This window comes from Bombina bombina, chromosome 8, assembly GCF_027579735.1.
Source record: "Bombina bombina isolate aBomBom1 chromosome 8, aBomBom1.pri, whole genome shotgun sequence".
NCBI classification, from domain to species: Eukaryota; Metazoa; Chordata; class Amphibia; order Anura; family Bombinatoridae; genus Bombina; species Bombina bombina.
Genome location: NC_069506.1, coordinates 186,997,573 through 187,015,943, shown reverse-complemented (window position 1 = coordinate 187,015,943; position 18,371 = coordinate 186,997,573). Strand labels below are relative to the sequence as shown.

The 18,371-nt window shown below is 39.5% G+C and overlaps 1 protein-coding gene across 1 annotated transcript in view; it reads right to left on the bottom strand.

Moving 5' to 3' along the window:
* The window catches only part of RUVBL2 (RuvB like AAA ATPase 2), a 36,217-nt gene that overhangs the window by 13,812 nt on the left and 4,034 nt on the right, over nucleotides 1-18,371 (bottom strand). Inside the window, exons 3-9 of the mRNA XM_053689953.1 lie at nucleotides 12,416-12,471; nucleotides 12,084-12,225; nucleotides 7,821-7,950; nucleotides 6,676-6,742; nucleotides 6,397-6,503; nucleotides 564-657; nucleotides 349-472 (exon numbers count right to left, since the gene is read on the bottom strand). Coding sequence (XP_053545928.1) covers nucleotides 349-472; nucleotides 564-657; nucleotides 6,397-6,503; nucleotides 6,676-6,742; nucleotides 7,821-7,950; nucleotides 12,084-12,225; nucleotides 12,416-12,471 — 720 coding nt within the window. The remainder of the gene's footprint in view (nucleotides 1-348; nucleotides 473-563; nucleotides 658-6,396; nucleotides 6,504-6,675; nucleotides 6,743-7,820; nucleotides 7,951-12,083; nucleotides 12,226-12,415; nucleotides 12,472-18,371) is intronic.

Here is an 18,371-nt window from a genome sequence, read left to right as displayed (position 1 = left end):
GGTGTCTATACAGTAAGGCATATATAGCTGGATGTCATAAATCTTCTAGAGCAACATACGCTGGCTCACTGTGCAGTGAATGCTAGAGAAAAAAGGAAATCTGTTTCTTGCCCATGCTTAGAAGAGGCAAATTGGAACTTATGTTCTTAGCATGTCTGCTTTCTTATGACACTATAGGCAGTGGCTACACTGAGAAGTTCTCAATTTGTTTTATGTTTACTTTTAATTTAACTTTTTTTTTTTTCCACTAAAGGAGCAATGTTTCATATCCCTTTAAATTTGCAAACAAGTGGCCTATACTACCTTACACATACTGCATGCACACTAAGAAAGTGCATAAATGTATACCTGAGAAGAGAGCCAGGAAGCCTTGAGTCCGGCTATTAATGACATCAATCTCATGCAGTGACACAGTATGAACTATTTCCTTGCGCTTCTGCAACTCCCCATCGGGACACTGTACAAATTTAGTCTGAATCAAGAAAAATATAGAAAAAAAATGATCAAATAGAAATGTCCCACAAACATCCCACCAGGTCTCCAAGTTTATCTTTATCTAGTACCTGGGATCCCATGGCATCATAATCCCGTGCACGTGTGAACGCGCGACCCAATTTACTGATCTTTCCAGTGGCTTTATCAATGGTAATTACATCCCTTAAAAAAAAAAAAAAAAAAAAAAAAAAAAAAAAAGCGACAAATAAAATTAATTTTCTAAGAAAGATTTCTAGGACAAGTGCACAAAAACTTAAATTATGCTTACCTAAAAATTTTCTTTTCTTCAGATGGAAAGAGTCCACAGCTTCATTCATTACTTTTGGGAATTCAGAACCTGGCCACCAGGATGAGGCAAAGACACCCCAGCCAAAGGCTAAAATACTCCTCCCACTTCCCTCATCACCCAGTCATTCGGCCGAGGAACAAGGAACAGTAGAAGAAACATCAGGGTGAAAAGGTGCCAGAAGAATAAAAACAACAGACGCCCCACAGAAAAAATACGGGCGGGGAGCTGTGGACTCTTTCCATCTAAAGTAAAGAAAATCAGGTAAGCATAATTTCGTTTTTCTTCATAAATAGAAAGAGTGCACAGCTGCATTCATTACTTTTGGGAAAACAATACCCAAGCTATAGAGGACACTGAATGCAACAGCGGGAGGGTACAAGAGGCGGCCCATTCTGAGGGCACTAGGCCAGAAAACCCCTACCCAACAAAATCCCGCTTCATCCGAAGCCGAGAACAACTTTGGGAAAAATAAAGAAAAAGTCCAAGGACACTGACCCGCAAATAGTCCACAGCCTTGCTAGAGACCGCAGGAACTAGACTCAACTGAGTCAACAGCCTCCAAGAGACACCGTCCCCAGCAGTCGTTTCCAAACACCACAGCCCTTACTAAAGAAAGGGAACAAACCACCGTATTCGTCCCAAAGAAAAGGCACAGAGAAAACATGATTGTACTTGTAAAGCGCAGCTAATCCCCCTTAAGGGACTCAAGGCGCTGCTTATTTTATCAACCTCGAAAGGAGGAAAGGGAGGAAAGGCTGAGTAGACCACGATTTGCTACAGTGCAGCGTAGCCACAGTGTATTAGTATGCTGAGCTAGCTACCAGCTAGCATAAGGAACTTCCAGAAAAAAAACCTAAAAAGGGCACAACGAGTCCTAAATAAAAACACAGAGCAAAACCCAAGAAACCAGATCAGGCTAACAGAGACCCAACCAGTCTCATAAAAACAAGGGGAGGCAAAGCCCAGACCCCAGAAATACAGAAACCAAGGGATAAGACCGGGAGTCTGAAACAGAGAGAGGGGATCCTCCTCTAACACAGTGCAACTGAAGACGAAGGTCCCCAAGTCGCAAAAAGGTATCTCAGAATACCAAAATATTCAGAACTAAACCTTGTGCAGCAACCTTGTGACGAACAACACCTGAAGCAAAAACACTGCACGCTGCAGTAATCTAAAAATTACTCTGAAACTTAAATACTTGCAGGGCAAGTAGAAAGCAGTTGAAGATAGGATCCTTCAGATTGGTAAGTATCCACTAACCAGCGGATAACATCGCAGGCTAAGAGCCGCCAGTCCTTCCCAAAAATCTTGAATGTGGAGAAAGGAGAAACCTCAAAAAGCTTACTGTACCTTGAATGCTCTGAGGACGAATAGCAGAGCAACAGATCTCAGATCCTGCTCCAACACCAGACCAGCCCAAGTGACAGACATGTCAGACAGGGGGACAGAAAACCCCCAACCACAAGCCCCCAGGGAATGGAAAGAAAAAAGGGGGGACTCACCCACCCCAACAAAGCTCAGATGCCAAACCAATCTGCTCCTCCAAAATAGGCACTCCCAAGGAGAACCCTCTAGGACCTGGAACAGAGAAAAGTGCAATAGATCCGTAGGAAGACCTGTCACAACTCTCAGACAGTCTCTACGTAGAGAGATCAATTTCCAACAAGTAGAACAGAGCCCACAGAACAGCAGATGCTGCCCCTTACAGAAAAAAGCCACCTGATCCAACCTCCTACACATAGGGCAGGACAAAGACCCTCCAGAGAGAGGAAATCCCAACTCATAAGAAAGATAAACTATCCCCTCCAAAGGGAAGAACACAGATAAGAAAAGCGTACATGTCCACAAGACATGAAGCCCTAGTATGATCAAAACACGGACCGAATGAAAAATCATCCAGACACCACTGTTGACCAATAGAGAAAAAACTCCCCATAGAGGAGCACACTCCGTTCGAAGGACAAGTCAGGCCTTAAAGTTTATAACCAGTACCCGAAGGTGGATGTGAACTCTGGCCTACCTGTTTGCAAGCCCAATGAGCTAGCCCCTATGTCACAACATAGGGTACATGAAAAAACTTGGGTCATCCCGAACCAGTCCACCGGATCATAAGTCTCCAGACATCAAAGATGATCCAAGACAAGAACTCCGGACCCGGGACCCAGAATCGTCCTAGAACGAACGGCACCCTCAGGGAACACAAGATACCCCGTCTGAAGCAATCAGACCTCACAGGGGATGAGAACCGGTAAACCCGGAGAATGGGTACAGGACTCACTCGTAATTCCCAGCCCAGGGGAAGAGAACACCCTTAGCCGGAGGTCAACACCCCCCCCCCCCCAGCAAGGTATTAGGCCGCGTCAAAGTCACGCAATTTGCACTAAGGAAACTGAAAACGAGAACAGAGAGTCACCCGAAAGAGAGTAGAAAGGCTAGTCGCCATAATCCTTTCAGATTAACGTTCCAGAGGACCACACCCAAGGGAAAATAATGCAAAGCATCCCGAACCCAGGCAGAAAAACATCCCCTACGCAAAAGCTTGGAAAAAGAGACAACACCTCCTATTGCCTCTGATATGGAGACGACTAACTCCCGAAGGAAGACAGAGCCTCACGGCTGTCACTTCCTAATTAAAGCGGCCAAAGCCGCCAGAAAAACCAGACGAAGTCCAGAAAGTCTCGACGCAAAGGAAGAGAACCTCTAAAAAGGAACAGGTCCTAAAAAGAACACTTCCAAAGATACCATAAAAGGCAAAACTGTAAGAAAGGCGGTATGAAGGACCTAAATCCTCCAAGCCTCCAACCCACAATGGGAAGGAACACTCTAGTTCCCGAAAAATTCGGAAACGACTGAGCAAGTCGCCGCGGATCTCAACGGAGTTCCGGCCCAATAGATTGAAAGGCCCCTGAGCAACCACAGACCCTCAAGTCCTCTCAGGATGCTAGTTAAAGCTTGTAAAATAAAACAAGACAACACCACAAATCACATTGTGATCACTAGGTGCCCTCACCGGACCAACCGTACATAAAAAGGTGCCACGTGTCTGAACTAGGACTCAAGGACAGAAGGATTTGCACCCAGTCAGGACCAGCCTGAAACCAAGGGCCTGAGCACTATCAAGGCCACATAGAGTATCCCCTGATGATGGAGGAATAAGAACAGTCAGATAGACTTTTGTAAACAGTGAGACCACAAAATCGCAAGTATTAATTCCAGAGAGGAAAGTTCCCGAAGGAAACATCACACCACAACATGAGCTTTAGACCAAATAAAAATCATCCTCACCGGATGAAAATAAAAGATAAGGCAACCCATAGGTTATCGCCCAAGAAGAACGGACAGACCTGCAGGACCAGCCCAACAGGGGTCCGAGACTTCCAAGCTCAGAACTGGAAAAGGATACACAAATAACAAAGACTATAAGAAGATTACTTCATCCCCTTATGTCTATGTATGTAAGCCAGTCGAAGAGCAAGACTGGGAATCCCCAGACCCATTAAAAGTGAGATCCTCCAGCAACGCCCAATGCGCGCCAGTCTATAACAAAAGGCGCAACATACCGCCGCCGGCACAAAAGAAAACACTGGCCCCGAAGGTTAACACCCTGAGGCCTCAGGGGCAGTCGCTCCCCCAGAAGGCTGAACTGGACCAGGTAATCCCACGCATGACAAGCCCCGGTTAACGAAACACGGACAATATCATAAGCACACTCCCGGGAGGTGCAGATGCGCCAGCGCCAAAGATATGGCCATGCGGAACAGTGATGTAACCTCCGGTGGGAACAGGCCACACTCCCTAGAAAGGATAAGTAGCGTTTGGGTTACTTGCATGCGTAGTAAGAGTTGATGGTAGGGAACTTGTCTTGTGAGAAATAGAATCCCCCCAGACATGGATGGATCAGTGGGCACCCGATTCCCCGATCCCGAGAAACAGAGCACTCTAAAATGGCATTCGGAACATAACTGACCACGGAAATGGAGACACAAGGTAAACAGTGCAGTCCCTGCAAAAGCATGCCCGACCGAAAAGGCCGCATCACTAGACATAGGCAGTTATGTTCCAAAATAGCCATAAGCCGAAGCAACACTACACAGTAGCAGACAGAATCACATAACAAACATGATGATAAACCGCCCTTTTCAATAATCCCCCTCAGGAGATATTAACCCTTGATTCCTAGATACAAAAAGGAGCCTCACTGAGACCCTATGTTAAAGTTATCCCCGAAAGGTTGTAGCCCCTCTCGGATAAACAGTTGAAATTACAAAAAAAACATCCATGATGAAAGTAAAATGAACCGATCTTACCGGAATTTACGCCGTGGAACAGGAACACAGCCATTCAAGTGTGACAGATAGTAGCGTCGCCTCTGCCATGGACTTGAGAGAAAAAAAAGCAGGCAGCGAAACTCGTAAACGCTGATTGCTTGTGGAGCTGTTAATATGAGTCGGGATGGTTTCGCAGAAAGACTCTCCCTGCATCTCCGGACTCTAACTTTCACCCATGCCCTTACTGAGAGGCTGACAGGACTACTTAAAACTCCAGTCCCATGCTGAAGAGTGCTACCCTCCATAAGAGACTATCAAAAACTTCTGACACTTCTCTGCCAACCTCCTGGGACGAAAAGCAAAGAATGACTGGGGGATGAGGGAAGTGGGAGGAGTATTTGAGCCTTTGGCTGGGGTGTCTTTGCCTCCTCCTGGTGGCCAGGTTCTGAATTCCCAAAAGTAATGAATGCAGCTGTGGACTCATTCCATTTATAAAGAAAAAGAAAATGAGTATCATGGTAGCACATACTTGTGTTATGCAACAGAATCTAAAATTACATTTACTGCCATTCAACGAATACCCACTTTTAACACTACAGGGGATAAAACAAGGAGATATCTATGCATTGCCTCTCAAATACGTTTTTATGATTTTAATTGTTTTTTAATTTTGCCCATAGCAGTAGTCAAATAAAAAAAAAAAAGATAAAAGTATTCATAAAATATAATACTGAAATAATCTATATTTTGATAAAAATATAGATATCTGGCTTTCCTTAAAGGGACAGTCTACCATAGAATTGTTATTGTTTTAAAAGATAGATAATATCTTAATTACCCATTCCCCAGTTTTGCATAACCAACACAGTTATATTAATATACTTTTTACTTCTGTGATTACCTTGTATCTAAGAACCTTCTTCCAGCCCCCTGATCACATGAATGTGACTGTTTATTATCTATTGTCTTAAATTTAGCATTGTTTTTTGCTAAATCTTAAATAACCCCCTGTGCCTGAGCACAATGTTATCTATATGGCCCACGTGTACTTTTAGTCTTTGTGTTGAAAAGAGATTTAAAAAGCATGTGATAAGAGGCAGCCCTCAAAGGCTTAGAAATTAGCATATGAGCCTACCTATGTTCAGTTTAAACTAAGAATACCAAGAGAAAAAAAGCAAATTTGATGATAAAAGTAAATTGGAAAGTTGATTAAAATTAAAAGTCCTATCTGAATACTGAAAGTTTAATTTATACTAGACTGTCCCTTTAAATGTCATTTAGAGTTCTTAGTTTGATGTTATAAATGGTGTAATTCTCTAAATTGCTTATTCATGCTGCTCCTACCCAGCTTGAACTTTTTCTTTTGTCAGAGATTCAATCATCTTTGTTCCCAAATCATAAATAGTTTCCATCTCTGTGGTTTTTAAAGTTAGTTTTCCAACTTTTACACCCTAGAAATAAAAATGAAAGTTAAATAGTTAAAAGTAGCATATTTCACATTAACACATACATCAGAAATCATAGATAATACAATTTTAAGTTAAAACGCAGAAGTCAAAATGCAATTGTCCATTTCTAATACAATTTATTTACTTAAATTAATGTGAAAATATAAAAACGTACTGTCCCTGTAGCAGGTCGGTCAATCTGCACCTCCACAACTTCTCCTTCTATGATTTCAGTTTCTTCCCTGTTTAAAAAAAAAAAAAAAGATAAGTATGTATGTATTATAAAAATCCAGTGTAAAACCGTTTAAAAACGTACTTAGAAGCTACCAGTTTAGCTCTGTTTAAAAGGTTACTGGAACACCCACTGCAAGTGGGAAATAGCAGACACTCCCCCCTCCCCCTTCCTTTGCATATGAAAAGACCCTTTACACAAAAAGAAGCAAGCTGGAGTAGGTATACGTCAGTATTCTCCGAAAACTTTGGGGCTTGGTTAGGAGTCTGAAAATCAGAGCAATGTTATTTAAAGGGATAGTAAACACCAACATTTTCTTTTATGATTCAGATAGAACATACAATTTTAAACAACTTTCCAATTTAATTCTATTATCAAATTTTCTTCATTCTCTTGTTATCCATTGCTAAAGGGACAACATTGCACTACTATCAGAAAGCTGAAAATATCTATTTAGCCAATCACAAGAGATAAATGTGTACAGGCACCAACTAGCATCAGCTCCCACTAGTGTATGTTATGTGCATATTCATTTTTTAACAAGGGATACTAAGAGAACGAAGCACATTTGAACATAGAAGTGAATTTAAAAGTGTCTTAAATAGACATGCTCTATCTGAATCATGCAAGTTTAATTTTGACTTTCCTATCCCTTTAAATAAAACAAACTGTATGGGCTATATAAATGGACCGTCTACAAAACATTTATGCAAAACTTTTTAGTGTATAATGTCCCTTAAACAAATTATGCAGTATTTACATATTTACACTTTTTGAATAACCAGCACCTACTGAGCATGTGCAAGTACTCACAGACTATACATATATGCATTTGTGATTGGCTGATGGCTGTCACATGACACAGGTGGAGTGGAAATAGACATATCTTTGAAATTTGTCAGACAAAAAAATCTTTTACTCATTTGAAGTCCAGACTAAGTGCTATTGCATTGTCTTTTTATTGTGCAAATCTACTGTATTTACTGGTCCTTAATATTTTACAGTATTTGCAAAAAGCCTAAATATGGATCTGATGTATGCACAAAGTGATTGAAAATAAACACAAACAGCAAGAATAGCCTACTCACTTGATCCTAACACCTATAGAACGTCTGAAAGCCTGAGTCAAAGCTTCTGTCTTACTCATTTCCAGGGAGAATATTTCACTACCAGCGATAGCTGTAAACGGTGTGTCTGAACCCAAAGCTTGAGCCATACCTGTTTCAAAGGGAAAATGTGATGTGTAATCTAGTCTTGTAACTTTATATCATATACGAGTGGTAACTGAAAAATGTCCCTGACAATATTTATAGGACTTTTTTATTATTTTCTAATTATTTGGTGGAGCTATCATTTAATTGTATCACTACTATAGTATAGCTATGTCTCATTTAAAATAGAATAAAAGAGAACTTAATCAGATGGAATTCAGCGCTACTAATACAATTGGTGTGTAGGTATATTAGGAATCACTCAGAAAAGTGAATCTTCACTATGAACAACGATAGAAACCTATATAGAATTATTGACTTTAGGTATAAACTTTTAGTATAAGTTCATATGGTATTCACAATGGTACACAGAGACAGTTGATATCCCCTTACCGGAGGGTACCTCAATCATATGAGGTAATGTTTGCACGTCTGGTTACTCCTTTCTGGTCAGTTGTGGGCTCCCCTCTGACTTGGATGTAGCTGAGGTTCCGTTGTTTCGTGCAAGCTTGTGTATGGTGTTGTTCAGCTATGAAACTTCCAGTCTCTTGGTATTGATGCCTTGATGTCTCACCGAAGTATGGTAGTCCAGTCTGGTCTGGTTCTTGGCTCTCACCGTGCTCAGAGCGATATGACAAGGAAAAAGAAAGAGGACATAGTGTGATATTGTTTAAAAATATATTTATTGCAAACAATACAATGGTAGGAATTGCGCTCACATGTATCAACCTCAATCAATATATGAGGTAAGATGAAGATGTGTAAATATATTTTTATACACCTTAAGTAGGTGTGTGGTTCTTGTGACTGTGGAATTTATAAGTAGTTAGGAATAGTTTATTAATCCAATGTTCAGTGTATACTTCCAACCAGTCCTTTGGCTGTATAGTTCACTGGATGACTGCCAATGTCTTTTCTTTGCAGAAAAATAGCTACTAATGGTGATAGTAGCTGCTTTATGTTCCAATATGGTGTACAGATGTATATATTAAAACATGGTGTATATTCTTCCTTCCTCTGACGAAGAAGCACTCCTGAAGCTTCGAAACGCGTAAGGAAATCTAAAGTGTGGCATTGCTTTTTTCCCTCACCCACCTGTTATCGTAACAGGTGTTTGTTGCGGACCTCGATTGCAGATTTCACAGTTTTATCAGGCCTATTGCTGGCACCTCACGCTGCAAACCCTAGCTAAACTTTACAGTGCCAATGAGATCAGCACAGTAACTATAGCAAGTAGTATTATCTACTTGTTAGAAATATATATTTTTTCTGTGACACTGTTATCCGCCTGAGACATATCAGTATATAAATACTTTTATATTACACACTTTATATTGTGTGTTTTTTGTGTGTTTTTATCTGCATTTTATGAATATACACCATGTTTTAATATATACATCTGTACACCATATTGGAACATAAAGCAGCTACTATCACCATTATTAGCTATTTTTCTGCAAAGAAAAGACATTGGCAGTCATCCAGTGAACTATACAGCCAAAGGACTGGTTGGAAGTATACACTGAACATTGGATTAACAAACAGTTCCTAAATACTTATAAATTCTACAGTCACAAGAACCACACACCTACTTAAGGTGTACAAAAATATATTTACACATCTTCATCTTACCTCATATATTGATTGAGGTTGATACATGTGAGCGCAATTCTTACCATTGTATTGTTTGCAATAAATATCTGTTTAAACAATATCACACTATGTACTCTTTCTTTTTCCTTATCATATCGCTCTGAGCACGGTGAGAGCCAAGAACCAAACCAGACTGGACTACCATACTTCGGTGAGACACCAAGGCATCAATACCAAGAGACTGGAAGTTTCATAGCTGAACAACACCATACACAAGCTCGCACGAAACAACGGAACCTCAGCTACATCCAAGTCCTTTCTGGTCAGTTGTGGGGTCACCTCTGACTTGGATGTAGCTGAGGTTCCGTTGTTTCGTGCGAGCTTGTGTATGGTGTTGTTCAGCTATGAAACTTCCAGTCTCTTGGTATTGATGCCTTGATGTCTCACCGAAGTATGGTAGTCCAGTCTGGTCTGGTTCTTGGCTCTCACCGTGCTCAGAGCGATATGACAAGGAAAAAGAAAGAGGACATAGTGTGATATTGTTTAAAAATATATTTATTGCAAACAATACAATGGTAGGAATTGCGCTCACATGTATCAACCTCAATCAATATATGAGGTAAGATGAAGATGTGTAAATATATTTTTATACACCTTAAGTAGGTGTGTGGTTCTTGTGACTGTGGAATTTATAAGTAGTTAGGAATAGTTTATTAATCCAATGTTCAGTGTATACTTCCAACCAGTCCTTTGGCTGTATAGTTCACTGGATGACTGCCAATGTCTTTTCTTTGCAGAAAAATAGCTACTAATGGTGATAGTAGCTGCTTTATGTTCCAATATGGTGTACAGATGTATATATTAAAACATGGTGTATATTCTTCCTTCCTCTGACGAAGAAGCACTCCTGAAGCTTCGAAACGCGTAAGGAAATCTAAAGTGTGGCATTGCTTTTTTCCCTCACCCACCTGTTATCGTAACAGGTGTTTGTTGCGGACCTCGATTGCAGATTTCACAGTTTTATCAGGCCTATTGCTGGCACCTCACGCTGCAAACCCTAGCTAAACTTTACAGTGCCAATGAGATCAGCACAGTAACTATAGCAAGTAGTATTATCTACTTGTTAGAAATATATATTTTTTCTGTGACACTGTTATCCGCCTGAGACATATCAGTATATAAATACTTTTATATTACACACTTTATATTGTGTGTTTTTTGTGTGTTTTTATCTGCATTTTATGAATATACACCATGTTTTAATATATACATCTGTACACCATATTGGAACATAAAGCAGCTACTATCACCATTATTAGCTATTTTTCTGCAAAGAAAAGACATTGGCAGTCATCCAGTGAACTATACAGCCAAAGGACTGGTTGGAAGTATACACTGAACATTGGATTAACAAACAGTTCCTAAATACTTATAAATTCTACAGTCACAAGAACCACACACCTACTTAAGGTGTACAAAAATATATTTACACATCTTCATCTTACCTCATATATTGATTGAGGTTGATACATGTGAGCGCAATTCTTACCATTGTATTGTTTGCAATAAATATCTGTTTAAACAATATCACACTATGTACTCTTTCTTTTTCCTTATCATATCGCTCTGAGCACGGTGAGAGCCAAGAACCAAACCAGACTGGACTACCATACTTCGGTGAGACACCAAGGCATCAATACCAAGAGACTGGAAGTTTCATAGCTGAACAACACCATACACAAGCTCGCACGAAACAACGGAACCTCAGCTACATCCAAGTCAGAGGTGACCCCACAACTGACCAGAAAGGAGTAACCAGACGTGCAAACATTACCTCATATGATTGAGGTACCCTCCGGTAAGGGGATATCAACTGTCTCTGTGTACCATTGCTATTACCATATAGTGAATACCATATGAACTGGACATATGAACTTATACTAAAAGTTTATACCTAAAGTCAATAATTCTATATAGGTTTCCATCGTTGTTCATGGTGAAAATTCACTTTTCTGAGTGATTCCTAATATACCTACACACCACTTGTATTAGTAGTGCTGAATTCCATCTGATTAAGTTCTCTTTTATTCTATTTTACCGTCAGTGTCAGGGGTACACTGAATCATTTGTTCATGCTGCACAATACCAACACTTATATTTCATAAAGAACTCACAGGGAATATATATACATCCCATATCCTAGTTCGTTGACAGGCATACAATTTAATATGTAGTGGTTATTCCTGGCCATACCCACAAAAAATTATACTTCAACTGAGCGCTGGCCACACCTCTTGATACATTCTATGTTGCATTTAAAGTATACATACAACTGCTCCTAAAATCAATATTTTTCTTTTTTTAGTGTTGGCGTGCATTCTCATCTATTGGAACAGGACTTTTCAAAACTTTGCAGGGGGTTATAAAAAGCATAAAATTACAGCATTGCTAGTGCTAAAACTGCATGCTTTAATGAATTAGAGCACACTTTTTTTTTTAATATGATGGTCATTTATGCTAAAAAATATTACAATAAAAAAAACTTACCCATAGCAATGGCCGTTTTTCCTGTCCCTGGCTGTCCAGCAATCAAAACTGCTCTGCCAGCTATTTTTCCCTCTTTAATCATCTCCAAAATAACACCAGCTGCCCGTCGAGCTGCCAGCTGGCCCACCATGCCCTGTGATACCTAGCAATAAATATAAACTTTAGAATTTTTTTTGTATTTTCAATGAAAATGTTAAAAGATGCCTAATGAGATGTCAAATACATTATTTGCCGTTTTACACATTGTATTATAATATTAGTAAAACTGTTATGTTCACTAAAAATAGAATTAAAAGGAGACAGGAAAGTTTATATGAAGAACTTTGCAATACCTGTCGAGGCTCCAATGCATCATCCAGACCAAGACCTCGAATGTGAGAATGTGCGCCTACAAAAGCAAAATTACAACCAATTTAAATCTTAAAGGACCATTAACAGTAGAATTGCACAACTGGCAAGTGCATAATAAAAAGACAATGGAAAACACTCATACAAAGCCCTTTATCTTAATTGCTTGGAACCAGAAAAGTTGTGGATTTTGGAATAGTTTGGGTTTTAGAATATATGTATAGTTGCATCTGCAAAATGGGACAGCTTGGAAAGGAGATGGGACCAATTGTAAATAATATTGGGAGAGGTACAAATCCCCAAATCAGGAATTCCAAAATAAAAACTTTTAAATTAATATTTAAAAAAAAAAATAAAAAAAAATATATGAGCAAAAATGGCTATTTTACCTGCCTGTAATTCACAATCTTCTCTGCCTGTGTCTTTGGTTTGTTTTTTATGCACTCTAAAATGCAAATAATAGTCTATAATATTAACTTTATGATTACAGTGCTGTATTATGTATACAAAAATATTAAAACTGATATATAACACTACCTTTAGCTTACATGTATAAGCTGTGTTATGACAGGTAAATATTGTCTTAATGACACAAGATGTTTACACCTGGCTTCATTCATTCTTCCTACTGCCTAATTTTAAAAATTCTAATATTACAAAATCCAAACATTTTCTGTTCCCAAGCCGTTTGGATAAAGAGTTTTCTGTATGTATGTGTGTATGTACAGCCCTGGCCAAAAGTTTTCAGAATGACACAAATATTAATTTACACAAAGTCTGCTGCCTCCGTTTTTATGATGGCAATTTGCATATACTCCAGAATGTTATGAAGAGTGATCAGATTAATTGCAAATTCCCTCTGTCCCCAAAAAACATTTTCACTGCATTTCAGCCCTGTCACGAAAGAACCGGCTGACATCATGTCAGTGATTCTCTCGTTAACACACGTCAGTGTTGACAAGAACAAGGCTGGAGACCACTCTGTCATGCTGATTGAGTTAGAATAACAAACTGGAAGCTTTAAAAAAAGTGTGTGCTTGAAATCATTGTTCTTCGTCTGTTAACCATGGTAACCTGCAAGGAAACGCTTGCAGTCATCATTGCTTTGCACAAAAAGGGATTCACAGGAAAGGATATTGCCGCTACTAAGATTGCACCTAAATCAACCATTTACTGGATCATCAAGAACTTCAAGGAGAGAGGTTCAATTGTTGTGAAGAAGTCTTCAGGGCATGTTAGGCGAGTATCTGTATGCACAGTGAGGCGAAGACTTTTGGAGGATGGCCTGGTGTCAAGAAGGGCAGCAAAGAAGCCACTTCTCTCCAGGAAAAATATCAGTGACAGACTGATATTCGGCAACAGGTACAGGAATTGTACTGCTGAGGACTGGGGTAAAGTTATTTTTCTCTGGTGAATCCCCTTTCCGATTGTTTCGGGCATCTGGAAAAAAACCTTGTCCAGAGAAGAAAAGGTGAGCGCTACCATCAGTCCTGTGTCATGCTAATATTAAAGCATCCTGAGACCATTCATGTGTGGGGGTAGCTTCTCAGCCAAGGGGCGTGGGCACACTCACAATTTTGCCTAACACAGCCATGAATAAAGAATGGTACAAAACATCCTTCAAAAGCAACTTCTCCCAACCAACCCAAAAAGCTATTTTGTGACCCACATTGCCTTTTCCAGCTCGATGGAGCACATTGCCATAGGGCAAAAGTGATAACTATTATTCTATTGATACACCAACTGTGTATCAACCCTAGGGGGCGCAACAGCAAGTGATAGAAAATTCGATATGGTACTATCCACAAAAAATATATCTAACCACAATATAGGTAATAAGTACAATATACTAATGATACATAGATAAACAACCACTTAGTCTTGTCTAGTGTCAGAACTCTCATTTAGTTAGCAGAAGCCTGATGAAACAGACAGAGATCTGAGAAACGCGTTGCTTTCTGTGTTTTTAATATTAGAGTAATTTAATTTGACATCTGTTTTTAAGTTTTATATTAAATTGTGACAGTTGCAATTTTATATGAGAGTCTGAGCTTATTTTCCACTGAGTACACCTGGGATACCGGTACTCATGCTGGGCCAGTGAGCTGGGACACTGCAAGTTCCCAGTCTGCCTGACTTAGCACAATTGGGTGCTGCTCCATTTGTGAGTATCCATCATTTATTACATTTTCCACTTTGTACCTACTATATCACACTAGGAGGCGCCTTTGTTTTGTGATCTATTCACAGAAGTTTACAAAAGTGATAACTAAGCGGCTTGGAGAACAAAACATCAACATTTTTGGTCCATGACCACAAAACTCTGCAGACCTTAATCCTATTGAGAACTTGACCTTAATCCTATTGAGAACTTGTGGTCAATGCTCAAGAGGCAGGTGAACAAAAACACCCCCATATGCACAAATTCTGACAAACTCTGAACATTATGTAAAAATGGGAAGTCATCAGTCGGGATGTGGCCCAGAAGTTGATTGACAGCATGCCAGGGTGAATTGCAGAGGTCTTGAAAAAGAAGGGTCAACACTCTTTGCATAAACTCAATGTAATTGTCAATAAAAGCCTTTGACATTTATGAAATGCTTGTAATTATACTTCAGTATACCATAGTAACATCTGACAAAAAAGATCTAAAAACACTGAAGCAGCAGACTTTGTGAAAATTAATATTTGTGTAATTCTCAAAACTTTTGGCCAGAACTGTATATTTGTTATACTTTAACTTGGATATGATTCACTGCACACAGGTGGCTGGCTTTACTTGGCCTCCCTGGCAATACTTACCAGTGAGACTCCATCTCCAGAGGGGCGTGGACAGAGCTATCTTCTGTGACTGCGGTCACTATTATGGCGATAGGCGGCGGAATACCGTTCCCTATGGTTTCCTTGTGGGGGCAGACATGTTACTGTGACGTCACTGGTAAGGGACGTCTCTGGTAAGGGAGGTCACGGGGGCCGCGTCTGAGGGCTGTCATTTTCACGCGAAAATACATTTCAAAGCCTTGGCGTAGCTTGTAACCTGTAGCGTGTGCATCTCCCACATGTGGATACAACTACAATGACGGCATCCGGAATGTAACACTTCTGTTTATCGGTGAGTACTCACTTTCAGCACTTAGATGTTATAAGGGGATATTGTTTATAAGCTTCTAGGGCTTAATACATTTCCATACTCTGCAAATACAGCCTTATCATGGATGGTGAAGGGGGATCAACCTCAGCCTGACCCCCAGCCTGTTGCAGCCCAGGAGGAATCAAATGCAACAATAAAAGGTATGATTTTTTCTATGTGTGTACATTTCTTTTTATTGTATATTTTATGTCCTCTTTATTTTTGGTTGGTTTTGCTTCTTTCTTAGTAATACAGCCCAGCCTATGCCCACCTGTTCCCTTTGTGCTAAGTCTTGCTGGCAAAACAAGACGCTTTGTAAAGTGTGTATTGTCCACATTTATGGTGGAAGCTTTTCTCAATCACCTGAGGGTTCTATAGATAATTTTCAAAATCTTGATTGTGCCTCTGATGGTGAAGATTTAGAAACTGATTTACCTATGGTGTTTGACACTGCAAATATTTCTGAGTTTATTAAAGGGATTAAGAGTTCCCTGGGCATTGAAGATGAACTGTCTCAAGTACCATCTGATTGGTTTAATTCAAATTCTACACCAAATCAGTCTTTTTCCTGTTTGACTATTTGAAGTTTATACACTTAAATGTGTTTCATAAAAAAAGATAAACAGTTTGGAGATCCTGATAAAATATATAAAAAATTTCCTTTGGAAAAATCTTTGCATAACCAATTTGTTTCTACTCCCAAAATTGACGCTACAATTGCTAGACTTTCAAAAAAAGATGATTTTTCCTGTAGATGATGCAGGATAATTTAAAGATGTCATGGATAAAAAAAACTGAATACAATTTAAAAAGACTTTATCTTCAACAAGGGGCCTTAATTTCATCCTCTGCTTGCCCTGTTTTCAACCCTTAAAGCTACTGAGGCGTCTACTAACTTGTCTCATTCTTTGCAAGATAATGAAAACGTTACATCTTTTCTTTCAGATTTTAATATGGCAACTTCTTTTTGCTTATCAGCCGCTGCCAATATTTTGGAACTTAATGCAAAGTCTATGGCTACTGCTAACCTTGTCAGAAGGGCCCTATGGCTTCGTCACTGGGAAGCTGACCCAGGTTCCAAGTTGAATTTGTTAAATCTTCCTTTTGAACGGCATATGCTGTTCGGTAAGCAACTGGAAACTCTAATATCTAAGAGAACAGGAGGTAAGAGTCCTTTTCTCCCACAGGTTTATAGAGGATGAAAAGGGCATTCTTTTTCCCACAGGCAACGCAATCTGCATCAAAATGTTAAAGTCTTCTCAAGAAGGGAATTTTTTCAACCTCAGGATAGAAAGTCCAACTTTAAGTTTAGAGGCAGAGGACGTGGTAAGTCCTTATCCTTCCTTTCAGGCTAAAAAAACAATGATGGTGGGCTGTCCCAGACCTTTCCCCTAGGAGGAAGATTACGCAATGTCAGAGAGGTCTGTGCATCCAGTATATCAGACCGATGGGTTCTGGGAATTCTTCATCCCGGGTACCATCAGGAGTTCCGGTGAAAACCAAGTCTTCCTTGCTTAGTAAAATCTCCACTCCCCAAGGATCATGTGAAGCTAAATGCCATTCTCGAGTTTAGAGCAAACTTATGTGCATTGGTGTTATTCAACAGATACCAACTCAAGCTCACAACAAAGGCTTTTACTCACCTCTTTTTCTGGTAAAAAAAGGATGGTTCCTGGAGGTCTGTTCTGGATCTTCGAGTTCTCAAAACATTTCTCAAGGTTCAGCACTTCAAGATGGAGTCTGTACTGTCTGTAATCAATCTTATCCCACCAAAAGCATATCTGCTTTCTGTAGATATCAAAGATGCATACTTCCATATTGCTATTGCAGAACTGAACAGAAGGTTCCTCTGTTTCGCGGTCAGAGACCGCCATTTTCAATTTTTAGCTCTTCCCTTCGGAATCTACTGCTTGCTCCAAGGGTCTTTACAAAGGTGTTAGTTCCTCTCATAGCAGAACTATGAGTCAAATGGTTATTCGTAATCCATTTTCTAGACTATATCCTTCTCCTGGCAAATTCACCGCAATAAGCTTATGCCCACAGGTCCATCCTCCAAGTTCCTTCAGGATCAGGGTTGGAATATAAATTTTCAAAAGAACAGCTTCGACACTGTCAAAAGCTAGTATTTCTTTGTCTGGTTCACCTGTTTTGGCTGGACAGAGGGAGGAGGAAGGGGTGGTGTTCCGCTGAATGTTTTATGGTAAACAAGGGGAGTGGATAGTTCTGTCCACAACCCTCTGGAGAGGGGGTCTCACTGGTAAGTATTACCCAGGGTATGGGCCGAGATATAGAAATAGCTTATGTTGTGTTGTTAATTTCCAATAATATACACAAACACAGAGTTATTATAAAAAATGAAAACTTTTAAATGCATATGCTCAACTATTTCTTATCATCTATATAAAAGAACAGCAATTAAACATAATAAAAGTATTTTTACATATAAAAAGTCAAGTTAGAGTGTCAGGAAACTCAAAATTATACTTAGATCATTCAAACTAAGCAAACAGTCTGAAAACAAAATATCAAATTGTCTTTTTCTTTTGGAAACTTGTGCTGCTCCTTTCCATGTCACCATACTGAGATAGGCACAGGAGTGTGCATGTGTCTTCTACACTAAATGTATAACACTTCTGAGGCTATTGCAACATGCTTTTATGGAAAGTTTCAACAAAGGTCACCAAAATAAATTTTCACGTAAATTGGTATACACTATCTAAATAGTGAAAGTTTAATTCAAGCAAGAAACAAAAAGTAGTTGTATTCAGGCAGGAGTATCCATTAACAAAAAAGGAACACCTTTTAAAATA